We start from the raw sequence: 26,827 nt of genomic DNA, 5'->3' as shown, positions 1-26,827 counted from the left end.
ACATATCCATCTGTACCTCCCATGTATTTAAATATAGACATGACAAAACCAATATTTCCTTCTTTCTTCCTTCCCTCCTGTCTGGTGGTAGGACAAATAGCTTGATAAGGTTGTAAAGGATTTTTTTTTAAATGTATGTTTCCTTGTGTACATCAATGAGTGGGTCCGTGTATATGTATGTATTGAAACAAAACTAAAATGGAAGGCCCACTCTCAGAGGTTTTAGCTCTGAAAGTGAGGTCATTCTTAGTCTCCTGTGGGAGTGAGTTCCACAGTCTAGGGCCAGCTGCTGTGAAATTTCTGTCTCTTGCACTCCTGCATGAGCCTTTTCACTGTCAACTACTCATATGGCAGTCTGTGGCACTGTCATCAATTCACTAGATTTCCAGCTGCCATTAACTCGTCCACCTACATTTCCAATGTGAAAACAAGCAACACCCCTTCTCCACAACCTTCTCTTCCACTCCTTTTTTTGGTAAGGCAGATATTTTTCAGGACTTCTTTCTACCTCACAAAGAAGCAAAAAAGGACACAAGCCAGTTTTTTTTCCCTTTGCAACTCACCTTTTATGAGTCCTTAACCATGCCCTGTTCATTCCCTCTGAAGCATCTGGCACTGGCCACTGTTGGAGGACAGGATACTGGGCTCGATGAATCATTAGTCTGACTCAGTAAGGCGATTCCCATGTTCTTTGCCAAACTCAGTGATGCTTAAATTCAGAGGTTTGCATTTAAGGTGAGAGTCACACACACATGCCATCCCAAACAACAGGGCTTTGTGCTGGGAATTAAGGGAGGGCTATAAACAGGCCCCAGACCCTGTGGGCTTCCCCACTGCACTCCTGCAGCCGTGAGACGTGCTGGCACGGAATCCCTGGCCCTGGGAGTCTTTCCTAGCCTGGTCACCACAACTCCTGGCGTTCTTAGCCACCCACCACTGTGCCAGAGAGCCTGCACACCATATTGACTAGCTTCCCCCCCCCCTTGCTTCTGGGGAAGGGTACAGTTTTATTACTAGCAGCTAGTCCTGCCTTCCTTCAGACTTTCTACTCTCCTCCCCAGCCTTTACTTCCTGGCTGCTTAAATAGTCTTAGCAGCTGGGGGGACAGGGGTAGTCTTCTCCACCCAGCTAGCCCTTTAGCTGTCTCTCTACTCAGTTCATTGGCACCCTCTGCCTTTTACCCTGAAAAGCAGGGTACGCAGAGCCAGCTGCTGACTCAGCACCCCCCTCCTACACGTGCATAAGCCTGGGCCGCGCTGGCCCCACGCCTAATGGCCCGTCCGCCCCAGTCTAGGTTGAGCTGGGCTGAGCCCTCCCCCATCCGCAGCGCGGACCCTGGGGGCTGAAGCGGTGCAAAGACGCGACGGTCAGGCCTGGCTGTACTGAGGACGGTCTGCGGGGGAGGGGACCTAGCTTCTCCCTCCCCGCCAGGGGCCGGGGAGGAGGCTGCCAGTAGCTGCGAGGGACTGCTCCAAACCGGCCTGCCGTCCTGCTCGCTAGGCAGGGGCGCTGTCTCTTTAAGGAGGAGGGTGCCTGGGCTGGCGGGGGTGGCTGTTAGTCTCTGCGGGCCTGGGCTGCTTCCCTTGCCGGGCTCGCGGGCCAAGGGGCCGTGTTCCAGCAATGCCCTGGCTGGTGCACCTGGGCTCTCCTGCGGCGCAGCGCTCGCTGGGCCCTGGGGCGCTGCTCCAAGCTGCCGCACGCACCGTCTGGAGCAAGGTGGGCAGCGGCGGCGGCAGCCCTAGAGCCGCAGCGGGGGCCCCGCCGTTCCTAGGCGGCCAACTGCAGGCTGTGCCCGGTGGAGGCGAAGCTCGAGGGGCTCCGCACAAGAGGCAGCATCGACCCAGCTTCCGACAGGGGTGCGGCTGGCTCGCCCTGGGGGACCTGCGCCTGCAAAGCCGCCCCCTCCGCCTCCTGCCCGCTGCTGCGCTGCTTGCCCCAGCTGATCCCAGCCGCCGGGCCGGCTGCAGAGCTGCTAAGGCGGGTTATCTGCCCCCCCACAAGGGCTTCGGCTACACACAGCAGGTGCAAGAGGACGCAGAGTTCAGCCATCTGCAGCCCGAGATAACTCTGCAAGCAACTGCCAGCAACTTCCCCAGCAGCGGCAGCTCCGGGAAGGTGGGTGAGGGTGACTCAGGCTGAGTCAGCAGCAACTTGCGAAGTGGGTTTAGTTTTGTTGCTCTGTATTGTCCGTGTATCCCGGTCGATATTGGCACATACCGATATCGCCCGAGGGCTTCCTCCCATTCCATACAATCCACTTGTGTCTTATGAAGCTGCATCATGCATTGGGGTCTGGAGTGGGAAGCACTGTCCTATTGAGAGGAAAAGGGGCTGTGCGTGGGCTAGCTATAAGGACCTAATCTGTGCAACATAATTTCTCAGGTTCTACCGTGTTTCCGTCCAAAATGGGTTAATTTTCTATGTCACCATCAAGATTTATCGAGGGAATAAAGATGCCAAGGAGTCGCTATTGGGGAGATGGTCTCACAGCAGGGTACAGAGGGAGGGAAATATTCTCATTCCATCCCATAGGAAGTTGTTTGAAATCTTTCTAGTTATATTGTTATAGCTAGTGCCAATTTGCACAGACTGGACATAGTTTTAACAGGCAGTAAAACAACTTCTTTTTTAAAATATAATGTCCTGTCCACACACTGGCCAAAAACATTACTTGTTTTCAAGCTGCTGCAGTTTCTGTAGGATAGGTTTTAAGAATAGAAAGTGTTTAAAATAGAGGAAATGGTTCTAGTACTTGTAATGTGTGTGTGCATCATATTCTCACAAAACACAGGAGAAAGATTCTCACTCCCTGCCCTGTGCGGTCTGCACATTTTGAATTTTATAGAAGATCTCAAGTACCCAGTTTTTCCGAAGTGACAGTTAAGAAACAAGAGAAAAGGGATGAACTTCAGTTGGAAAGTTTAGGTTGAATGTTCCAGGCAGCGATCTCTATTAGCCTGCAGGATAGTTTCCCAAGGTATATGGTAGAGGCCCAGTCACTTGGGACACTTAAAACTACACTGGGCAGGACACTTGACAATGTACTGGGGCAGGGGACTAATGGTCTTTCTTATCTCTTTTATCCTCTTCCCTATTTCAGTTCAAAGACAGAGTGTGGAAATGTCCTTAGTTATCTGCACATGTATTTTCACTGTTCAATACATGTAACTTTAAAAAAAATAGGAGTGGTCTTGGTTAGAAATGCAACATGAGTCCCTTAGAACAAAATGTGTAATGTTTTAACATTCCATAACTTGGCTGAACTGTATGTGGGTGTTTGGATTTTTTTTTTCTTTCTCTTTGTGGGGGGAGGTTGTTTTTAAACTTGTTTGTGCCAGAATTTCTAAATGTGAAGGTTTAGCTCCAGGTTAATTATTATGGCCAAGTAGTAAACCATAAAAAACGCATCTCTTTGGTTTTTCAGAGGTGCTTTGCATCAGCTAGTATCCATTAAAATCAATGGGAGTTCCAGAGTACAGTACCTCTGAAAAGTAGCAAATTATGATGGAAGTAATGATACTGTTTTCACTAGAAATGCTGAAGAGAGCAATGCCATGAGGAGAATTGAATGAGGGCCAGTGCCCATCACTTAAGAGCTCTTGACATGAGCTTCTTTCTCTTCCGTGTCAGGCCACCCACTGTCTGCACACTATTATCCACATGTATTTTTCTTTTATTAGATAAAACACTCTTGTTTGAGACCCTTCTGTGACTTATACTAATTTTTTTATTCTTAATACAGTTAGATTCTGTTTGTTTGTTTAGGGGGAAATAGTCCTGTTGGTATTGCTAAAGAACATCATATAACTACAGATGCTCACAATTCAAAGTACTCTCTCTTTTTAAAATATATATATATATATTAATATTAAACTAAGCCTTTTAAAATATATTTTCTTTCATTGCATTTCTGCAGGACTGGTTCTACAAATAAACACTGAATTTCCTTTGTCTCAAAACAATAATCTAAAAATAAAATTTAATTAAAATGGATCTGCCCTCACTGAGGCCCCAATTAATCAACCAGATGCATGTGGGCAAGGGGATTCAGCTCCAGGATTGTGGCCAACTCTGTGCTTTTGGTTGCTTTCAGTCACTGTTGAATTCTTAAACATGTTGAGCACCTTAATCTTCTGGTGGGTTGATTTCTGGCATTACAGGACTCCCTGGGTCCAAGGAAAATAGACTTTCTATAGAGATGTTATAGAAAATAATTCTGTTCTCTCAGCTTTCTTTACTAAGCAAGTAGATATACAGGGCATGACCACACCAGGTAGTCCTAATAAACAGCTGCTAACATGGTACTGGCTTAATCTCTTGCCTCATTGCCAATACAGATTCAGAAGCTGCCTCAATGTATTTTAGTCTAGTGCCCAAGATTAGTGAGAGCGAAATTGAAAGAAATGGAAGCCACTTGGGTGACAAGAACAGGCTACATAGCTCAGATCCTGTGATTTCATTTTGCATTGTTGGCTTTGATATAATGAGCCTGGAGTTCCTGAGAATCCTCTCCTGGTTGTATGATAACTGCCTGAGATGCCCTTTAGCACTGTAAATTGAAAGCATATATAATATGGAGCTTAACTGGGCCTACTTATTGGCAGACTGAGAGAGTCAAAAGACTGAATGGGCAAAGGAAAATGAAATATTCTCTCTTCTGTCAAGGTTTGAGGCACATTGACTGTGGGAAGCATCTAGTGGCACTGCCTCTGCGGTAAATAAACAGGGGGCTTCAGTCTCAGTGGCTGTCAGAATGGTACCACTACTATTAAGTAAATTGAAGAAGAGGGAACCCTTCTGTCCATCCTATTGTCCAGTAATAAATGAGATGTCCCAAGGTTTTCCCTCTTGTCTTGGCCAACATTTCCTCTGGGGTTAAGACAAGATAATGTGTGTCAGATCTAGTACCTGAGGCTCTACCTGCACAGTTAGGATCAGGTTGCTTTGAAATCTACTTTTATTATAAAAATTCTGTTTTAAACCTTATTCTGTTATAGAAATGCCAGAAGAAGAAATGAAATGGGTTCCCCAATGGCTATAGCAGAAGTCTGTCAGTGGCTGCCAAACCACTGCTAGCATAGTTGCATTTGTTGCTGCTGCTGCAGCAGCATTTTTACAGCCAGGGGATACTGCTGCTTGTTGCTACCAAGCTACAGCAATAATTCCCAGGTTCTTTCTCTATGTTGCTGATGTACAGAATGTGATTTACAAGAGCTTAAAATGTTGGGCCTTATTCAGGGGTAAATTATTTTAAGCTGACATCTCTCGATATGTTGTGTCAAATGTGCTTTCTGTGTTACCAATCACTTGGCCTTTGGCGATACAGGGCTCTTTAATCTGCACTGTGAGGCTGAGCATTGAGGTACAAAGCAAAATCACTCTGGCATGCAAACTAAGGATCCTATCCTACAAGTGACTGTGTGGGTGGAACTCTGCCTGAACTGAGTCAGTTTCAGGATCGGGATTATATTGTCTATATTTATTATTCTGTAATAGGAAAACTTGCCCTAGTGCTGGGGTCCACACAGAGCTCAATGCATCCCTTAATCCTGGGTTAATAGCTCATGTGGACCTTGTATACTCTCTTCTATGGGGTAAATTGCACCTAATACTATGCATCTTTGTTTTGCCCCCCTATCCAAAGCACCCAAGAACAGCACGGCATAGAGTTCTGTGCTTTTATTTTGCTTCTCAGCAAGTAGCTTGAGACAATTAACTGGAAACTGGACATTGTGTGTCATGTGAGTGTTCATTCTAAATCATCGTTTTCTTTTTGGATAGGACACAAGTAGATCCCCTGAAAAGGAAGTCACGGATCCCAGTGATGAAGATGAGAACAAACCCAACAAATCCCAGCAGCTGAAAAAAGTTTTTAAAGAATACGGAGCTGTAGGAGTTTCATTCCATATTGGAATTTCGTTAATGTCTTTGGGAATATTCTACCTGGCTGTTTCAAGGTGTGGATTCTCTTGCAGACTCTCTGGCCTTGGGTAATCTTGTGTATAAAGTAAGAAATATCAAGCAGGCATGGATTTTTGAGGTAGTATTTAACTTCTGAGACTAGTCAGGGCCCAATGTTGTGTCTGCTCTATGTGCAGAAGTCTCATGGCATCCAAAGGGAGATTCATGTATGAAGCAGTTGCAGATTTGGGACCAGTCTGTCTTGAGACAAGCAAGAGTAAAGATGAGGGTTTGCATTTAAAATGTACCTTGCTCTACACCTGGGGGCAGGCAGGCTGGGGAGTGTGCCAATGCAGCCATCCGGAAGGGAGTTTATGTTCATGATTACCCTCAGGGCCAGATTTCCAGTTAGGCACAGTAGGCATGTGCCTAGGGGCACCTAAAAATTAAGAGGGTTAAAAGTTTCATTTTTTTTTTTTACGGAAAACACAAAGGTCACCTGTAGGCAGGGGGCGTGCTGAAGATGCTGTGCCTAAGGACACGTAAGGTGTAAATCCGGCCCTGATTACCCTGGAGATCTACTCGGGCACTTGCATGCAAGAAAGGAGAGCAAAAGAATAATGTAGGCTGGTAGGTTCCTTGAAAGACACCAGTTAGAATTTTGCCTATAACTGCAGAAGAAACAGAAAGATTAAAGCAAATATAGGACTGGATTTAAAAAAAAAACAGAAGGGTGACAACCAGGGAGAGGAGAGAGAGGAGTTTGTACATGGCTTTTGGTGGGATCATGTCCTATTTTTAGAAATGTACATAATTATTTACAGGAACAGAGCACATGATGGCAGCAAAGATCCCTCATGCACTGCACAAACATAACTCCCCCATTACAAAACAATTAATGTACCATTACATGTAGGCACAGCGGAATTTGATTTTTTTTGTAAGTTTGACAATTAATATTGATTTTTATTTTTAAGCATTTTTTTATTTTTAACTATTTTAATTTTCACATTTGTAGGGAATAAAAGGGGTAGGGTTAGGGTAGCCTTGACAGCAAGGCTGCAGGGGGCTCCCTATGTGGCTGAGAGGCCTGAGACAGGAGGGCACAAGGTGCAGGAGAGGCTGTGGTCCTGGCTTGGCAGAACAGTTTCCTTTGGCCAGAGTCGTGAGGAGGAGGAGCCACCAACTGGGGGGGACGCCACCCAGCTGCTGAACTGCTCCTACCCAGAGATGACCTCTGCATTCCTGGCCAGGGAGTGAGTCACCAGGACTGCAGAGGGCTCCCTGCACGGCTGTGAGGCCAGTGACACCAGATTCCTGCAGGTGCTAGGTGCATTTGCCAACTGTTGATGGATTTTTTTGTTGTTGTTGATTTCTGTGTCAGGTGAAATTGACACTTACCAATGACTAAGGACATAAATCAAATCCTGCTAAACCTAATTGTATGGCCAAGTGTGAGAAGTGCAGTGGGGAAAAAGTGGACCATTGCAAGGTCATGTGGGAAATACTACAGAATTTAGAGCCTATTCTAGACAACTGAAAATAGTTGTGGCTTCCTTGTTTGCAATGTATACGTGACTGATCCATGGCAGGAGTTGACAAGTCCCTCTTTCTTTCCTTTGCTCTGTTTTTACATAAGTTATTCAGCATTCAAACAGCCTTTTTACTCCTCCATTAGCGAACTTTCAGCATTATGTATGGGTGTATTGTTGTCTTACTCTGTCTTACATCAAATTTAATGATGGTCTTTCATTTTGCACGTTGGTTAAACTTTAAATCTTTTAAAGATTATTTACAAACTTCCAATTTATTTTTTTTAATTCAGAAGGTAGAATAATAGAACAGGGATGTTACCTAGGGAGGTTGTGGAATCCTTGTCATTGGAAGTTTTTAAGAACAGGTTAGACAAACACCTGTCGGGGATGGTCTAGGTGACCTCTTGAGATCCCTTCCAGCCCTACATTTTTATTATTTTTTAACTGTAAGGGACATATCTGACTATTGGGCTGATGCTGCAGCTATACAATTGTGAAAGCAGAGAAAAGGGGGATGAATGAGAAGGTATTTGGTTTTATAGGGACACCAACCTGGGAGGGGAAAAATATCACATTTCAGTCTGAAAAGTTGTTTCCTACTCTTGTAACAGGCATCATCTGAAATTGTCAAAAATATCACACTGTGCATTTGACAGCACTTTGTGCTTTTTCAGTTTCTGCATGTTGTGTGGGCCTTTCACACAGCAATGGGGAGGAGAAAAATATAAAAAAAATTAAAAACTCGTAAAACCACAAAAATTGGCTCGGAGGTATGGGAGGGCTCAGAGACAAATGTAATACCTCAAGTTACAATTTATAATTTATTAGCTTTCTAGTTGATGGTGCCTCTTTAAGTCAATCACAGTTTATTGTATTTGTTGGAATTTTAATTTCTTAATGCATCTGTGCTTTAGGTTTTTGATTTACATAGAAGAAGGGAAATGTCAAACAGCATGGACCTCCTGAATCGTCAGAAAGATTGCAGTCTAATCTCAGTGAGAACAGTATAAACCTAGAGTGGCTCCATTTTAGAAACTCATCCATTGTGTTAAATCAGAATCTGGCACACTTAACTGCTTTTTAAGTAACGACATAAACGTTAACACTGTTCTGCTATAACTAAGGTAGGTGTTCAGTTAAGGAACAGGAGCATGAATACCCAGATTATCCTAAGTAAACAAAAGAGCTCTTTACTAACATAAGGGAACTGGTACAACTTTTTGATTTAAAAAAAAAAATACAATAAATTCTTTTTTCCTTTTTTCCCTCCCCAGTGGTGTGGACATGACCGCAGTTCTCCTAAAACTTGGATTCAATGAAGCATTGGTGCAATCCAAAGTGGCTGCTGGTACAAGCACATTTGTGTTGGCCTACGCTATTCACAAGGTGTTTGCTCCAGTCCGAATCAGCATTACCTTAGTTTCTGTGCCATTCCTTGTCCGATATTTCCGTAAGATTGGTTTCTTCAAACCTCCTGCCTCAAACCCATGATGAAATCTTATTGTTTAAAAAAAAAAAGTGTCATGTTCATATAGCTTTTTAAAGTGCTGTGCAACTGCAGTTACCCTATTTGGACTCATGTTAATAGTGATCCCATCTTGCCTTTTTGACTTGTCTTTTCAGGTAAATGTTTCTTTCTGTTGAGTGCACCAGCTAGTTATGTTAGTTTAATATAAGAATCAAGTAAAGACTTAATATGGGAGTGATCTACACTTTTAAGACTTTATTGCATAGCTCATGTCAGATACCATTTTAAAGTGCTATTTCCTTAGATGTTTGAGTTGTCCATTTGGCTTGCTGTTCACAACTCAATATGGCATGTTTCTACAAACTGCTGCAATATCTATAATTCATCAAGCCAAGAAATCTGCAGGTCTGAGCTAGCTACTATGGGGGGTATATTAACTATTTTAATGTGAACAGAAAAAAAGCTTAGTTCTGATCTCTGCAGTAAATTCCAAACACTTACCAATGTGCTACATTCCTCTTGCACTGCAGAAGCATTACCGTGAAGTCAAGGGTATGTCTACACTTACCGTGGATTGATGCGGCGATCGATCTACTGGGGATTGATTTAGCAGGTCTAGTGAAGACCCACTAAATCGACCACAGATCGCTCTCCCGTCCATTCCAGTACTCCACCAGAACGAGAAGCATAAGGTAAGTCGATGGGAAAGCTTCTCCTGTCGACCCAGCGCAGTGTACGCACCACAGTAAGTCGACCTAAGCTATATCAACTCCAGCTATATTATTCACATAGCTGGAGTTGCGTAACTTAGGTCGACTTAACCCTGTAGTGTAGACCTGCCCTAAGTGAGATTGATTTAAATGAGCACTTAGTAGTAGTTTTAGGCCCAAGATTTAGATTTTTTTTTTTTTTAATTACAAAATGAAATAGAAATATTTTCAGTAGCTTTATCTGGATGTTCCTCTGCAGTGTTGGGAAAAACGAACACTGCAGCATCATGCAAGTGAAATGGGCTATAAACTGATTAGTTTAGCTTCACCCTCCAAGCTGAGGGAAGTGCAAAGAACTAAGGATCTGTCAAAATTGCATTATCATTAACTTATTTATCCTTTTAAATAATTGGTTGAAAATTGCTTCTTAAATATTTTATTACTGTGACAATGTTCCTATCATCATGTGGAGTTTAGTATGTACATATAGCTATGCAATACAGAGTGCCCAAAATAAGTTATTGTGTACGCCTCAAGGGATTTTGATGACTTAGGGCTAGATTGGCAGCTTGCAAGCTGCCCTGAGTAAGGGGCAGCATATAACTGCACTACCCCAGGAGCAGTGGCCATATTGTGACTAAGAGTTGCAGTGTGGTCCCTGCTTCCTCTTTGCTCCATGGGAGATGTAAGCTGTGCCAGCCTTCTTTCTAATGTAGCTTAAATCACCATCTGCACCTGTTCTGCTGCTCTGGCTGGCTCACTGCCTGGCCAGAAGAGAGTTAGCTGCTCCTAGGTGGCTGCATTCCCTCTTGTATTGTGACCCATGATGCAGATAGTTTGTGCGAGGCAAACTGGGGTGCCTCACATCCCTGCAGTGGTGTGTAAGCTCGTTTATGATTGAGTCCATAAGTAACCCTGAAATCAACTTATCAAGCAGAGTTTACATTTTATTTTAGTTTAATTGCTGGAATGTTTTGACTTTTTTATTGAAATTGCCTTCTGGTGATGCTACTGAATAATGGACTTTCTGGGTAAAACTGAAATATCTTTAAGTAACCATTGAAGGTGGTGGTGGGGTTGTTGCATTGTTAACTCCTAACAGTAACTTCCCTAATCTCCTGCAATTTGCTAGCTGCTGAAACATTTGGGGGCCTTTAAGGAAATTTAGACATTCTACTCAAGGTCGAACACTGATTTATTATTTTTTTTAAAGGAAACATTTTTGGTTTTATTCCCTTTCCCATAATTATTTCTAATAGAGCCATTTTCTCTGATGGGCTCTTTCTTGCTTCATAGAGAGTTCTCTGATTTTGAGTACTGTTGCAGTCACTTTTTGATATTAATGATATAGCAAGATATAAAAAATTCTACTTTTTAAAGTATTCAAAGTGTCTCATCACTTTATTCTTTCATTTCTAAGTAAAATGTGTATTTTTCTATTATCACTATTAGAAAAACAAGTAGCATTCCAGTCCTTCTATCAGTTACTTCCTGTAATGCAGTCATGATTTTGTGGTTTCTGGAAACAATGCTCACTTTAAAAATCACCAGCATGCCATACACTGCTTACATTTTAAAAGTTAATTTCATTTGCTGAGTGAAGTAATTAAACTGCACTTGTCTCCTTTAAATCAGATTGAGACACTATTTTTGACCTCTGAATTAGACAAATGTGGTTGTAAAAACTGTCATTTGCAACCTTTGTTTAACTTTTTTGCAATGTATTTTAAATCAAGAATATATTTTGAATTTCTGAATCATTTGTAAGCTTGAAAACAATTAGTTTGTGAAATAGTAGTAAAGGTCTTATAGAATTGTCAACACTGGTAGAAAATACAATAAAATATTTTTTCCCTTCTGGTTGTTTACTTATTTTCGAGTAAGAAATATCTTAGGCTTGTATGCATTGCAATTCCATAAACTGTCATATGTATACAACTGCAAAAACTGCAGTACTCCAAAACACCAAAGGAATGTGCAATGGAAAATCTATTGCATGTGAAACAGCAGTACTTAAGTAGAGTTGCATCACTGCATCTTGTAAAAGTGAAGACTGAGAATCATAGGCGTGGACCAGTGATTGCACAGATCCCCACTGAAATTGTTGAACACAGGATTTGATCTTGTAGTGAGTATACACAGGACCCTGTGGCAACATGATTTTTCCCCCTATAATATCCTTTTCCCATTTTGCCCCATCACATGCAGTTTACTCCTGGGGGAATTCAGCACCACTGCAAGGCAGAATTTCCCCCACAGAAATTGGCTACAGTGGTGGTAGCTGCCACTGGACCTGGCGGAGCCCAGCTTGCACATGGAAGACAGTGCCTGGTGAGGGAGAGGGAGGGTTCCCAGCAGCTGCGGTTCCCTGAGACAGCAGTGTGCAGGAAACTCCACACAAGCCTGGGACCCACCATCAGGTTGTTTCTCCTCTGGGATTCCTGGGCTCTGAGGGGTAAGAGGTTGGGTATGTGGGCTGGGGGACCCTCATGGCTGGGCTTTGGTGAGGAGGGGGTGTGGGCATCTAGGCTAGGGGGCCCCATGGCTAGGCTCTGGGGGCAGGGGAAGGAGGTGTGGGTTTCTGGCAACCCAGCTGGGCTCAGGGAAGGGGTAGAGAAACAGGAACTGGGTTGTTATAGGGGGGGGGTTCTTTAACTTTCTGCTGCTGGGGGAATTTTTTCTCTCTATATTGCTGACAGGTATTTTGAAATAAGTTACCAAACTGAAAGTACTGTGATCATCTAGTGTTATTTTGACAAATAAAATTTGCAGAAATTTAAAATATTGTACACAGAATTTTTCATTTTTTGGCACAGAGTTCACCCAGGAGTAGCAATTAGATCATAGCTAGAAAATGCTTGATCAAAAAATCCTAGATTAATTTTCTATAATGGGCTGGGACCACTGTCTGACTTCTGCATTACTGCTTAAGTGATCTTCAGAACCTCTTCCCTGTTGTGTGCCCCAAGAAAAGAACTAGTCACTTGAGTTGCTTTCCTGAGCTCAGCTTCTCCCCTTATCTCCAAGATGCTTAGCTCACCAGCCTATACTTGTTTACGTGTACCTTAGCTGCAAGCTGGACTTCAATGCCGGCTTTCTAGTGCTGCCCAGCTTTGTGAAACAATGCAGGGAATATGTCCTGGGAACCCATTAACTCACTTTGGCCTTCCTCACAAAGAGCAAGAGGCAACTATAGGCATGTCCCAGCAGGGCACTTAAACAAGATCCCTAATTCAGTGGCATCTTGGAAAAAATAAATTCCACAGGCTCCCTACTAGTACTTCTGTACATACTGACACATTAAAACTAGACTGTCTTGCTAACATGATGTAAGAATATACTTTTATTCCCTTCTGTGGATGCAGTCTGAGACACTGCACTGGAAACTGAACAGGAGAGATTAGCCCACTTCTAACCATAGAAGTCATTCAGGTGCCTCAATGCTCACCTTTACGTGTGGAAGTCTTGTTTACTGTATCCACAGTAGTGGGCTGAAGCACTTTGAGCTTCCTTTTCTACTACCTTAGTTAATTCAATACAGAAACTTTAGACAAAGAACCACGGACCCATAAACAGGCTGCTACTAGCACCTCTTTCCACCTCAGGTTTTGGATTTTCCTTGCAGCATGACTACATGCAAAGGAAAATTAACATGAGTTTATTACCTCTGGATTAAGGATACCAAACTTTGTGGAGTTTGACATTTCAGCACTAACCCCCTTCCTTGTACTCACATTTTTAAACCCTGCCAGTTAAGGCTGACACACACCCCCCTTCATTGCTGTTCCCTATGCTGGTTAGGGCAGAGGTTTTAGTAACTTGTTTTTAAAACAGGTAGGTCCTTAATCTGTGTATGGGCCTGTCTACACAAGTTTAAGTCATGTAAATTGATGTAGACCGTTACCGTGCTGCAAGGGTTACTTTAATTAGTAAAAATGCTTCCATGGTAGTTATGGAAAGCTAGTTTTGTTTTAAAAGAATTCTTATTAGCCTACTCCCACACCTCACTCTACCTCAGCACTGGACTTACAGCAGTTATACCAATAATTTAGCTGAACAATAAAGATTTGAAGTGATTGCTGATGACCCTCCATGGAACTGTAAAGTAAAGTCATTAGGCTCTACAAAACATACCAACGTCTTTAAGATCAGGCTCTTATGTTTCATAGAATAGGAAGTGTCTACATTTAGTTTGATACATTTTGCTATAATTTTCTGGTTTAAGAATGTTGTCTAATAGGTCCAGCAGTATGTGCAATAAAGTAAACCTTACCATCCTGTCAGAATGTAACAAGTCTTTATTTAACAAATGTCAAGTGCCTCACCCCTCAAGACAACAACAGGCCATAGAGTACACAGAAGCAAGAAATGCACACAATTATTAGGACACATTTATGAAGAGTCACATTCATCTTTTTCCACTCAGCTTCAGATCACTGCACATTTCTGATAACCTTAGCAGCCCAATAAATTAGAATGCAGGTAACTCAAGGATTATTGCACTATTTGACCATGACAGATATCCAGAACCACAACTGTCTCTTGCTATTAGGAAGCATGAGCCAAAAATTAAGACTGATCACATCATAGGGCCCTTGGCAAGAACACAACATTTAGCTTTGCCTCATCTCAATGTATATGACCCATATGCAAACTGGATTTCAAGTATGTTGGCTAATATTTTATCAACTTCTTTGAGTGCACTTCTTGTCAAACTGCTCTCAATATATATATAAAAAAGTTTTCTCCATTACAATAGGAAAGAGTTTAAAATGGTAAATAGCTCACACAACTGAATTGTTCCCCGCTCCCCCAGTCTGTTTTAATTAGCAGGTCTTTTATTAAAGTCTCATTGCAAGCAACCTTTCCTGGCTGCATTACAGTAGTCATGGTTACAAGGCTCTCCTTTTGTTTATGGTTCATTTGAGATTGTTTATAGTATGAAGGGGACACCTTGCTAAGATGGCGTTCTGTTACTGGTAGCAGCCTCACTCTTCCGGCTGCTTGGTTGTTTTGTAGAGTTTGTGGTAATCCATGGGTGTGCAAGCACGTCTTTCAGTGGCAGCCTCTGGTATGGATTATGCTTCAGGAGCTTTACAATTAAGTCCTTAGCTCCCTCTGATACAAAAGGAGGAAATCTGAATTCCACCTAAAAACAAGCAATAAGTTACTATTCTAGTGGTAAATAATATAGAACTAACATTTCCAGGTGTTAGAAATTGTTTGTAGTTGTACAGGGAGTAAAGCAGAGAATACTGGGATGCAGATGAACCAAAGGAAAGTTTAGAAGAGTGTTATCAGTCAGCCCATACACGAGATCTGACTGATTTTTTTCCCCCTAGCCTCATGTCACATTTCAACTATACTCCTGAGGGAATTCTGCACCAAAAAAATTAAAAATTCTGTGCACAATATTTTATAATTCTGCAAATTTTGAGAGTCAAAATAACACTACATGATCACATCAGTTTTAATTATTTTGGTAATTTATTTCAAAATACCTGTCAGCAAGTATGTCTGTATTGTTACAGACAAAATTTTCCCCCAGGAGTAGAGAGTTAAAGAAATCCCTATGACAGCTCAGTTCCTGTTTCTCTGCCCACTCCCACAGCCCAGCCGGGTGGCCAGATACCCACACCCCCTCCTCACCAAATCCCAGCCATGGGGCCCCCCCAGCCCAGAGACCTCCCACCCCTCAGAGCCCAGGGATTCAGCAAGAGAAACAGCCTGATGGTGGGTCCTAGGCTTGTGTGGAGTTTCCTGCACACTGCTGTCTCCTTCCCTCAGGGCGCATGGGGAACTGCAGTTGCCAGGAACCCTCTAGCTCCCCCCTCCCCCACAACAGTGTCTTCTATGCGCAAGCTGGGCTCTGTTGGGTCCAGCAGCACTGCAGCCAATTTCTGTGGGGGAAAGGAAATTCTACACACACATTAATTTCTGCAAAATTATGCATTGTGCAGTGGCACAGAATTCCCCCAGGAGTAAAACCAAGAATCCCCCAAATGTGGTATGTGTAGCACTGGGGGTACATAAGCTTCATGTTCCATCCATTCACTTCACAATGATTTTTAAGAAGGCAGTATGTGAACCAATTCAGTGCGAGACACTGAGCTAGAAATTTTGTTGTCCTCATAATTACTAAAGCAACTTTTCATATGTGAAGCAAGTAGAAGCCTTTGTGCAGCCTGAAACACTGACCAAGTTACAAATTCGACACAACGCTCCCATGAAACTAGGGTAAATCTAAATATCAATGGCACCTTAAATGCCAGAATTCAACTATTCAATCGCTCATCATTTCTAGTAGCTGAAATGGAAAAAAAGGATAAGAAAAGCCTCTAGAGGAGAAAAAAATGGGAATTACTGTAGGGAAAAGAGAAAAAGGGAAAGGGAAGGGAAGTCCTGGCGTAGGAGAAGGAAGAGAAACAAAGGGCAGAAAGTAATGGTCCTAAAAGTGACTATTTTCCCTCAGAGGGATAATGAATGTAGCAACAGTGTATTGAACAAAGTTACAGGTAACTGAATGTTATTTACTACATTGATTTTTATGCACACCTCCCACTGACAGTACAAGTTTTGCTGTGGCTTGTACGTTAATTTACACTGGGTTACAGCCCATATTAAGAGAAGAATCCAGCCTTCTCCAAAGATTGATTTAGATAAAATCAGGGTAATTCCTGATGGATCAGAGCTGCTAGGCTGCTCTTTGATTAGCCATGGGAAACCATAGGAAATTGAGGCCCCATTTTCCTTCCTGTAATTAGTTGAGAAAAAACACATTTCAGTTTTATCACCCCATATCTATTTAATATCACTGAATAGGTGACTTAGGAGGAAGAAGTGAAAGTGACCCAATACTTGCCTTTGAAATACTTCTGTAAGTTTCCTGATATGTCTCTGCCTCAAAAGGAGGTTTCCCTACTAGAAATTCATAGCACAGAACCCCCAGGCTCCAGAGATCCACCTTTTCATCATGTGTTCTCCCTTCAATCATTTCAGGAGGCAAGTAGTCAAGTGTACCACAAAGAGTTGTCCTCCTAAAACACATACAAATGGCTTCATACAGAAACTGTAGTTTGGTCTTTATGCAGCAGCATTCTCCATTTCTAAGAGTCACTCAAAGTTACTTTGATAGTACCAGTTTCCACCCACAAATTCTAGTTTCTCTTATACTTAACTATCAAGTTCATACAAGTAGAATATTAACTTTTAGACCCCATCTTGAGGGCAACATCTGTACTGATAACTTGGTGTTACACAAGGAAGTGCATAAGTACACATAGTAGTTGATGCTCCCTTTACTCCAAAGAGCTCACTTCAAATTTCACACATTGGACAATGACAGAGGGGGCAGGTCTGTACGCTTGAGCAGTGGTTCTTAACCAGGGGCCCCCTGGGGATCCACGAGCAGATTTCAGGGGGGCACCAAGTAGGGCCAGTGTTAAGACTTGCTGGGGCTCAGGGCCAGTGTTCCCTCTAATTTTTCCCACCCATGTATATTTTCCCACCCATGTGCGGAATGAATTTTATGTGCACCAATATGGAGGTGATGTATGACACATCACCTACATATTGGTGTGCAAAAAATTCATGTGTCGGGATGGGGCCGAGGGGTTCAGAGTGTGGGAGGGGGCTCAGGGCTGGGGCAGAGGTCCGGGAGGAAGGGCTCCGGCTGGGAGTGTGGGCTCTGGAGTGAGGATGCGGGGTTTGGTGTGCAGTGGGGCTCCCCGGGGCTATGGTGGGGAGAGGCACCTCTCTCCCAGCCACAGCAAGTCCAGGACGGGCTGGGTCAGGGTGCTTGTCCTCCAGCAGGTTTGGGGCTGGGCTAGGGTGCCTGTCCCCCAGCCGCAGCAGGTCTGGGGCTGGGCTGGGGCACCATGGCGGGTCCGGGGCTTTGGGAGAGGCATCTCTCCCCGCTGCAGCCCTGAGCACCTGTGCAGCGCCTAATAGGCAGCTGCGCAGCTTAGCGGGAACTTAGCTCAGGGCAGAAAGCCGAAGCCCCACCGCATGGAACTGAAGCCTGGGGCCCTGAGTCTTGCCACCCGAAGCTGAAGCCTGAGCAATGTAGCTTCGCAGGTGGCCCCTGTGGCATGGGGTCCCAGGCAATTGCCCTGCTTGCTACCCCCTAACACCGGCCCTGGCTTTTATATACAGAAAACCAGTTATTGTGGCACAGGTGGGCCGTGGGATTTTTATAGAATGTTGGAGGGACTCAAAGAAAAAGTTTGAGAACCCCTGCTCTTGAGAATTAACAACGGAAATCCTACTGTTCTCCCCAGAGGCATGCAAGGCTCCAAATACACTAAAACAGGGCTTTCTTGCTACACTCTGCACCAACACATTGAAGGGGATTGGGATGAAGGTATGACAGTGACCTGTAAATAAACTGGGCAAACCAACCAGTTTTGGGGTTCTTGTGATATAGTGTGCATATTTCTAGAAAAGTTGCAGGCAGGGATTTGGAGCAATGACATTTTTGAATTGCTCCGCTCTGGCTCCAGGCAAAAACCTACTGGTCCGCACTCCAGCTCCGGGCTCCACTCCAAAGCCCTGGTTGCAGTTGTGTGATTCAGTCTCTATGCACCATCCTTCCTCAATTAGTGCTGTGACAGTGGTGTATGTTCTTTAATACATACTAAGATTTTATTTAGAGCCATGAAGCTTTGTGCTGTATCAAGAGATGATAGGGTACGTAGTGTCCGAGTTCTTACCTAGATGATGGAGCATGCACAGACCATCCAAAGTCAGCAATCTTCAGCTCTCCGTTAGAACCAAGCAGCAAGTTTTCTGGCTTGATGTCTCTATGAATCACTCTCTTTGAATGACAGTATGATAGAGCATCTGCCAATTCTGTCATATACTGTAAAGAGTGATCCCATGAGATAGTATATGTTAAAGACATAGTAACCTCCTTAGCTTAACTGTTAGAGAACTTGGTGTCTAGACATCCATTGTGAAATTGGCAGTGTCGTCAGTTTCATCCCAATAAGGTCTATCTTAACACTTTCTGTTATTTCACCCTTTTAAGCCCCTTTGAATATTTAGTGCTGTACTCTACAGCAGTGGTTCTCAACGAGGGGTCCAGGGCCCCGCCCCGAGCAGGTTTCAGGGGATCCGCCAAGCAGGGCCGGCATTAGACTTGCTGTGGCCCAGGGCAGAAAGCCAAAGCCCCACCGCATGGGGCTGAAGCCTGGGGTTCCAAGCCCTGCCACCCCGGGCTGAAGCTGAAGCCTGAGCAACTTAGCTTCACAGGGCCCCAAGCAATTTCCCTGCTTGCTGCCCCCTAATGCGGGCCCTGCCTTTTATATGCAGGGAAACAGTTGTTGTGGCACAGGTGGGTCCTGGAGTTTTTATAGCAGGTTGGAGGGGCCTCAGAAAGAAAAATGTTGAGAACCCCTGCTCTACAGCACCCTCCCCTCCTCTGTACTTACTTGAGATGTCTAGGACCCTAAAGTAGCAGCCAACAGTGAACTGTCATGATGTACGTACTGACTAACTTTCCAGACTATTCCTAAATATCTAGTTTCAAAACTAAAGATTTAAAAAAAAAAAAAAAAAAAAAAAAAAAAAAAAATTTATCAGTTCTGCTCTTAATTACCAAATGCATTGACTTCAGTGGAGATGCACTCATGTACTTAATGTCAGATTTTGGTCTAAAGGTCTAAACTTTATGCTTCAGATAGCTGCATTTGCAAAAAGTTGGTGGATGATAAAAAAAACACTAGAGACACTTACAGTAGCAGTTCTCTGCTCATCAAACTTGGTTAGCTTCTGCAACTCTTTGTAGACTTCTCCACGAGGTGCATATTCTAGAATTAGGTAGACTCTTGTGGCATCATGGAAGTAGCCATATAGCCTGAGAATATTGGGATGCCTGCAAGAAAATGTGTATATTTTTCTACCAGAAGACATCTCTACACAGACAAACAAAATACTGTTGTTGGTTGGTTTTGGGGGGGGGGTGGGGGGGGGGGGGGGGCACGGGGGTCATCTATATAGATGTTATGTAGTTACTAGTGTCATGCACTGGAGGAGCTAGACTGCTAGCTGTAACATTTTACTGAATTATCACTCCCTATAATTTACACTAGTGACAAAGCACATGTCAGCTTTAGTATAGAAAGGCCCTTTTGATTGATTTTACTTTGTAGACACTTTTTTTTTAGTCTGCTAGCTATTGCATTCAAGAAATTTCTTTAGTGTAGTTCTGTAGCATTTCACCTCAGAGTGCTTCTGTTTGGCAAGCCTGCTGTATATCTTAGTGCTTTTAGGCTAGTAATTACAGTTCTGGAGTTGCTAGAGCTTAGAGTGCATATTTTTAACTTCCTTTCCTTTTTCCTCAATTGAGCAAAGGTTGTTTAAGCTCCCCCTCCTCCCGTCTTTATATAGCTTTTCAGAGACACCTTATCTATGTACCTCACTTCTCTAGACAGCCTTCCCAACCAGGCTACCAAGATTAAAGTATATGTTGGTATAACTTAGGTCACTCAGGACCGTGAATAAGCCACCCCTCTTAGCAACAAGTTATACCAACTTAAGCGCCAGTGTGGACAGTGCTATGTCGACAGGAGAGCTTCTCCCGCCGACATAGCTACCACTTCTTGTGGAGGCTGGAATAATTAAGTCGATGGGAGAGCTCTCTCCCATCAGCTTAGAGTGTCTGCACTAGCAGCACTACAGTGGCGCAGCTGCATCGGTGCAGCTATGCCACTGTAATCTCTGTAGTGTAGCCATAGCCTCAGGGATGTTAAATATTCCCCCCACTCCAGAACACAGAAGACTAGAAAGTTTAAGGAACATTTAAAGGAGCTGTACAGACTTGTGCCATCTAAAACTAAGCACTGAGTGGGAGAAGTCCCCTTATATAATATTTGACAACAGGGTGTGTTTAGAAGGCCAATTCCTTTAACTGTTTCCTAATGTATTGCATAAAGGTCAGGATAAAATACAGAGACATGCAATTGACTTGCTGCTTTGAGAGGTTGGTGTGGCAAAGCATAAAAACCTGACCTGTAGATTCATATTGCAAGCTCTGCACATGTGATAGTCTGTAAGATGTCTTGGTTAGATATCAAGATAATGCTTGGCACTGTACAAAAACTAGAGAGCCTGCCCTAATATCATATAAGTGACACAGGAGACTGGTTTGCCCAGGCCATCCCGAAAGAGTAACTTCACAAGATATTCCTACCCGCCTCCTTTAATTGAGGGTCAGGAGATAGTTGGATTGCATTGTGTCTCTCCTGTTCTCTGGAAGCATATCTAAAAAACTAGTTTTAGATAAGGTTTTACCTAAGATGAGACTGTATTTCTACTTCTCTCCGCAGCTGATGTTCTACTCCTGCTTTCTCCAGCTGTGTTTTAAACAACACCTTCAGCGCTAGGATAAATTTACTTTGCTTTTCACGAGCCAGATACACATTTCCAAACTTTCCTTTCCCCAGAGGACGGCCAATTTCGAAGTCATCAAGACACCACTGCCGTCTATGAAAAAGTTAAATAGTTTTAAGTTGCTAGAAGTCACACCGGGGACTAGAATTTCTTGATACATTGGGGAAACGTCCCAGAATAACTCCACTAAAGTCAAATGAGTTACTCCACATTTATACCAATTTAACCAAGATCAAAATCTGGCCCCGAGTATTCCCCCCCTCCTAGGACCAGTCACCCAACAAATGCAAACCTATCTTTTGGAAAAGGAACGCAATATGTAAGGATCAGTTCTCTTTTCAGACTTCTGTATCCAAATCTTCAGTTGTGCAGGGAATAATGCACATGGCCAGATTGACTGTGCCAAGATAAAAGCATGCATGGACACAAATGCCCAATTTGTGCACACAAATCAAGGTGTGCACATATTAGTGGTTTGGATATACCAGAGTGTATGCACCTAATTTAGTACGCATGCTCTTGCAAGCTGAGCCATAACAACTCTGTCTTGCACATGCTATTAATACATTTTCTTCCTATGTTCATGTAGATGTGCAGAAGATTTGAGTCTGGAAAGAGGCATTTTGCATTTAGTTTCAAAATATAAATCTTGTCCAGCTTCAAGGAAAAAAATCCCAATAAGCTGTGGTTTTCCATACAAGGAAAAAAAAAATCTTCACTCAGAATAGCTTCTTAAATAAAAAGCATATAGTTCTTTTTTGGCTAAAAAGTATGCAGATTTTCCTTTTTTAAATAACCTTCAAGAGCAAAGGCTTTCATAGTTTATCAGGTCATGAAACAAATTAAAGATATACTTTCATGAAGTTCTAGGACCGCATATTCATAGCTCCAAAATATTTTGTGGTATTTACAAATGCAGAGACAGCATTCCTGATAATGAATGGGCTACAAAACAATAGTTGTGTATTAAGTCACAAAATATTTTGCATCCAAATTGCTATATTAGTTAGTCCTAAATACAAAGAGTGAAACCCTGGCCCCACAACCATCAGAGGCAACATACCCATGGACTTACTTTTTAGTTTCTTCATTTTTCTGGACGGATGTCCCTTCTGCTTCAAGGTTTTTTGCTACACATAAAAAGAATTGAACACCTTCATAACTATAGTTCATAAACACAACTGCCACTACTGTCTGAAAAGAAATCATTTTGGAAGCAATCTGGTTCCCAAGTTTTGCATACAAGCCAGGCTCAGTCTCCAGGGACAGCCTGAACCTATTTAGGGCATGGCTACACTTGCAGATGTAGAGTGCTTTGAGTTAAACCAGCCTTCGTAGAGCGCAGTAGGGAAAGTGCTGTAGTCTGTCCACACTGACAGCTGACAGCGCACTGGCGTGGCCACATTAGCAGCTCTTGCAATGGCCACGCATTGTGGTAGCTATCCCAGCATGCAAGTGGCTGCAACCTGCTTTTCAAATGGGGGGAGGGGTGACGGAGTGTGTTGTGTGTATGTGAGGGGAAAGAGAGAGTGGGTTTTGGGGGGCTGAGAGCATGTCAGCATGCTGTCTTGTAAGTTCAGACAGCAGCAGACCTCACCCCACCCAACAGCATTCCATAGTAATGGTTGCTTTGTCTCGGAGCAGATAAGCATGCCGGCTGTCAAACAGAGCTTTCAAAGGGCATATCCAAAACAATGACAAGAGTGGCCACTTGACTTAAGGGGATTATGGGACCTTTCCAGAGGCTGATCAGAGCACAGTAATGCAACACCTCGTTCACACTGACGCTGGGGCGCATCAAATGTTATTCTACTCACCAAGGTGGAGTACCAGGAGCGCTGTAGCCGTGGAGTCAAAGCGCTCTACGTGCCTTGCCAGTGTGGACGGGTAGTGAGCTAGTGTGCCTGGGGCTCCTTTAATGTGCTGTAACTCGCAAGTGTAGCCAAGCCCTTTGTTTCTCCTACTGCAACCATTACCATGGTATCTGAGCGTCAGTGACCACTATATTAGTCTTGTATGAATAAGCTACTAATCTGGCCTACGAAAGAGTAAGCAGCATCACATTAGTTAGTGCGGCACAGCTACAAGGGATTTTTTAATTCAGGAAAACTTTCTGTACAAGTCTGAACTACCCTTCTAACTTGTTTTCCCATTAGTAAAGCATTCTCTTGTAGATTGTAAGGTATTTTGGGCAGGGACTGTCTTTTTGTTCTGTTCTTGTACAGCTCCTAACCCAGCTGAGTCCTGGTCCATAATTAGGATTCTCAGGTGTTATGATAATAAAAATAATAGAAAAGGATTATGGTTCAAGGTGAAACTAGACAATCTCTTATGCATGCAGGAAGAATATATGCTGATTTAGTTAATATGCTGCAGTTGACTGCACATTATTGAAGATGAAACATTTATTTACACAGTTATATTTACCAGATAGCGAGGTCTGTGGAGGTTCCTCGTTGTTTTTACTTGGAGCCTGAGGCCTAGAAATTGGTTGAACTAGAGAAGTTAGATGAGGCTGCTGCATCAGCTGGTTTTGAGACTGTTTCTGGTTTGACAGCACAGATTTTTGAGCCCGTGACTGTACAGGAATTCGCTGAGCCAAATTTGAAGGACACAAAATACGCTGTGCTTGAACTCCACCTCCAGGTACCCGATTCTGAGGATGCTGCTGATGCACAGGGAGCCGTTTTGGACCATCCCCAATAGTGGGTAGAGTCTAAAAAACCCAACACATTTAATTACAGAAGAGGCAAGTACAACTTACTAGAAGTTCTGCTTTTCCTGTAGTTTATTCCTTGGCCCTGTCCACTTATTAATACAAGCAGGCAAGTGTTTTTTCCTACCTGTACATGGACTAATTAGCTCCATTATACTCAATGAATATACCCATTAAGAGATAAAAAAAAGTAAATCAGACAAAGGATGATATCATAAAATCATAGAAATGTCAGACTGAAAGGAACGTTGATAGGTCATCTAGTCCAGTCCCCTGCACTGAGGCAGGACTAAGGCCTAGTCTATACTAGAGCTAGGTCGACATAAGGCAGCTCTCGTCAACCTAACTCTGTAAGCATCTACACTAAAAGGTAGCTTCCACTGATGTCAGTTGCCCACTACGTCGACTTAATAACGCCACCTCCGTGAGAGGCATAGCGCTTAGATTGATGAAGTTAGGTCGACGCAGTGTCCATGTAGACACAGCGTTACTTACATCACTGGGGGACCCGGCTATCACTATGCCATAATGCCCCAGACAGTTAAGCCGGTAGAAAGTGCTCCTGGTGAGGACGTGCACTGCGGACAGAAAGAGTACAGTGTGGACATGAAACACTGCTTTAATTACTGCAGTGGCTGTACATTGACTTAACTTGAGTCAACTTAATTTTATACTGTAGGCATGCTCTAGGTATTATCTAGACCACCCTGACAGGTATTCTTGTTCTTAAAACCTGTTCTTAAAAGACAGATTCCACAACCTCCCTAAGCAATTTGTTCCAGTGTTTAATTACCCTTACAGTTAGGAAGTTTTTCCTAATATCTAACCTAAATCTCCCTTGCTTCAATTTAAGCCCACTACTTCTTGTCCTGTCCTCAGTGGATAAGGAGAACAATTTATCACCCTCCTCATTCTAACTACCTTTTACACACTTTAAGACTTACATCCCCCTCTCTTCTCTAGACTAAACAGGTCCAATTTTTTCAATCTTTCCTCATAGATCTATTTTCTATACCTTTAACCATTTTTGTTGCTCTCCACTGGACTTTCTCCAATTTGTCCCAAATTTGTCCACATCTTTCCCGAAGTATGATGCCCAGAACTGAACACAATACTCCAGCTGAGGCTTTATCAATGCTGAGTGAAGTGGAAGAATTACTTCGTGTGTCTTGCTTGAAACATTCCTATCACTATATCCCAAAATGATGTTCACAGTCTTAGATATTTAAAGACCCATATCACAATTCTGGCTGCCACCCCACAAGAAAACAACATTTTAACACTAACAGCATGCAGAAGCAGTCTGTAGAAGCTTTACAAGTTGTATTCCAGGTGGCTAAGTCTCCACAGCAGTGAGCTACTGACAGAGTAGCTTGGAGAATATTCCCTGTGTCAGAGTATAATACTTCAAGAAAAAAAAGAGGAACCTATTTGATGAAGAGTCAGCGATAATTATCACTGATAATTTGTGGAGTGAACAAATAGAGGCTAATAGTCCTCGTATGATCAAGCCAAGTAAAATGCATTTGTCTACTAAGTGTGCAAGACCACTTTACCTTGACACGGTGACCAGGGAGCCCATTGTGGTTCTCTTTACCATTTTTCTCCATATTGCCTAAATAGAGAACATTTAATTGCAGAGATATTTCATGTAGGGACATTATTAACTATAAATATTTTATATACAGAGCACCCTCTCCTCATCACCCCTTGCATGTCTTCCTCATATCCCCATCCCTCGCACTCTGCTTTCCTCATCCACACCCTATACCAGCCTACACCCCACTGCAGTTTTCATACCTTCACTTCCCCTCCCCAATGAAACCCGACATCACCATAGATGTATCCTTTAAAGTTGCGCCCCCCCCCTTCCTCCAGCACAATCCCCTGGCACTGTAACCGACACACATTATACCCCTCAAATCCAGCTCCCCCTGCAACCCTCTCCCCATTACAACGCTTCACCTCCCTGCAGATCCCGCTCACGAACTGCCTCAAATGCAACTACACAGGCCTCATACTCCCCAGCCTGCTGTACCCCCTCCTTCGTGAAGCCCCCATCTGCTGCACCCCTCCCACGCGGTCCCCACCCGTGAAGCCCCCCTCCTGCTGCAACTCCCCACGCGCCCCATCCACTCCTGCTGCAACCCCCCCTCACGCCGTCCCCACCCTGGTAGCCCCCAAGTCCCCGTTCCCACTAGAATCCTCATTCCCGACTCCACGCCTCACGCCCCCTCTCTCGCCTCAGCCCCTAGGCGACCCCCTTTCCAGATCCCCCACAGCCCCGTGTTCCCCTCACCGTCACCACCCCACTGGCCCCGACCGCCCGAGCTGTTTGAATTCAAACCGCCCTCCTAGGATACCCTTTAAACCGCCGCCGCTCTCCATTGGCCCATCCCGAGCCCCGCCTCTGCCACCCGAGTAGCACCCCCGCCCCTCAGTGTTGCCGGGACACAGAAGGCTGAGACCCGCTGCACGCCCCCATCCGCCGCGTGGCCCCACTTCCAGCAACCGGCGATGCTGCCGCAGCACGGACGAGGCGTATGATCGCCAGTCACTCACCTGCTGGGGGGGGGCTCTGGCCTCTCACAGCCTGTAACTGACGCACGTCTCCTCCACACACACCGTAGTAGTGGCAAGCGGCACCGCACAACAGATAATTAAACGATCTGCCGATGATGATTTGATTTCTTATCAGGCGCCCGCCCGCGGAGGCCCAGAATTGGCCTCTCGAGGCCACGTGACAAGGAAAGCAGCCAATTGCTATAATCCGCTGATTTTTTAAAACCAGAGGCAGATGATTGGCCGCCTGAGCCCACGTGATAAGGACAGCGGCCATTTTTGGCAAACCTAAGGGCAGGGGAGGGATGCGACGGGTTTGCGAGATCACGCTCAGGTCGACGGGGGTGGGGCTTCTTTTAAAATGGTCGTCGCTTCTCGCTGAGAGTCCGTTGGAAGCAACCATTTTAAAAGGAAGTCCTCTCCCCCAAATAAATCCTAGCTGGGGAAAACCACATGCCCAAATCCACTTATGATAACTGCGTTGCCATGGGTGGGCGGCCTGGAATTACGCGATTTGCGTAAGGAAAGGATCGACCAAGCAGAG

General features: G+C 43.9%; 2 protein-coding genes across 2 annotated transcripts; one reads left to right on the top strand and one right to left on the bottom strand.

Moving 5' to 3' along the window:
- The first annotated feature begins 1,322 nt into the window (after positions 1 to 1,322).
- On the top strand, positions 1,323 to 9,068 carry FAM210B (family with sequence similarity 210 member B). Its single transcript, XM_024203400.2, has 3 exons — positions 1,323 to 2,115; positions 5,782 to 5,957; positions 8,711 to 9,068. Exons 1-3 carry the CDS (start codon positions 1,621 to 1,623, stop codon positions 8,925 to 8,927), a joined length of 888 nt encoding a protein of 295 aa, XP_024059168.1. The 5' UTR covers positions 1,323 to 1,620; the 3' UTR covers positions 8,928 to 9,068.
- Positions 9,069 to 13,883: 4,815 nt separating this feature from the next.
- Positions 13,884 to 26,416, bottom strand: AURKA (aurora kinase A). The gene is made up of 9 exons (XM_024203392.3): positions 26,284 to 26,416; positions 25,278 to 25,336; positions 23,433 to 23,721; positions 22,081 to 22,135; positions 20,907 to 21,098; positions 19,350 to 19,488; positions 18,326 to 18,474; positions 16,477 to 16,651; positions 13,884 to 14,763 (listed from the first exon to the last, which is right to left on the bottom strand). Exons 2-9 carry the CDS (start codon positions 25,329 to 25,331, stop codon positions 14,572 to 14,574), a joined length of 1,245 nt encoding a protein of 414 aa, XP_024059160.1. The 5' UTR covers positions 25,332 to 25,336; positions 26,284 to 26,416; the 3' UTR covers positions 13,884 to 14,571.
- Positions 26,417 to 26,827: the final 411 nt, after the last annotated feature.

The sequence above is a fragment of the Terrapene carolina genome, unplaced genomic scaffold (genome assembly GCF_002925995.2).
Source record: "Terrapene carolina triunguis isolate 2854851 unplaced genomic scaffold, T_m_triunguis-2.0 Scaffold130, whole genome shotgun sequence".
Classification (NCBI taxonomy): Eukaryota; Metazoa; Chordata; order Testudines; family Emydidae; genus Terrapene; species Terrapene triunguis.
This window is presented reverse-complemented; position numbering and strand designations above follow the sequence as displayed.

Bases quoted from the DNA above. Each gene is read 5' to 3' on its own strand.
- FAM210B (XM_024203400.2), top strand. From the start codon at position 1,621: ATGCCCTGGCTGGTGCACCTGGGCTCTCCTGCGGCGCAGCGCTCGCTG. The intron at 2,116-5,781 runs GTGGGTGAGGGT...CTTTTTGGATAG, and splicing joins GCAGCGGCAGCTCCGGGAAG to GACACAAGTAGATCCCCTGA. The intron at 5,958-8,710 runs GTGTGGATTCTC...TTCCCTCCCCAG, and splicing joins TTCTACCTGGCTGTTTCAAG to TGGTGTGGACATGACCGCAG.
- AURKA (XM_024203392.3), bottom strand. From the start codon at position 25,331: ATGGAGAAAAATGGTAAAGAGAACCACAATGGGCTCCCTGGTCACCGT. The intron at 19,489-20,906 runs GTAAAACCTTAT...ATTTTCTTGCAG, and splicing joins GAAATACAGTCTCATCTTAG to GCATCCCAATATTCTCAGGC. The intron at 16,652-18,325 runs GTAAGAACTCGG...TATGTGTTTTAG, and splicing joins GTGCATGCTCCATCATCTAG to GAGGACAACTCTTTGTGGTA.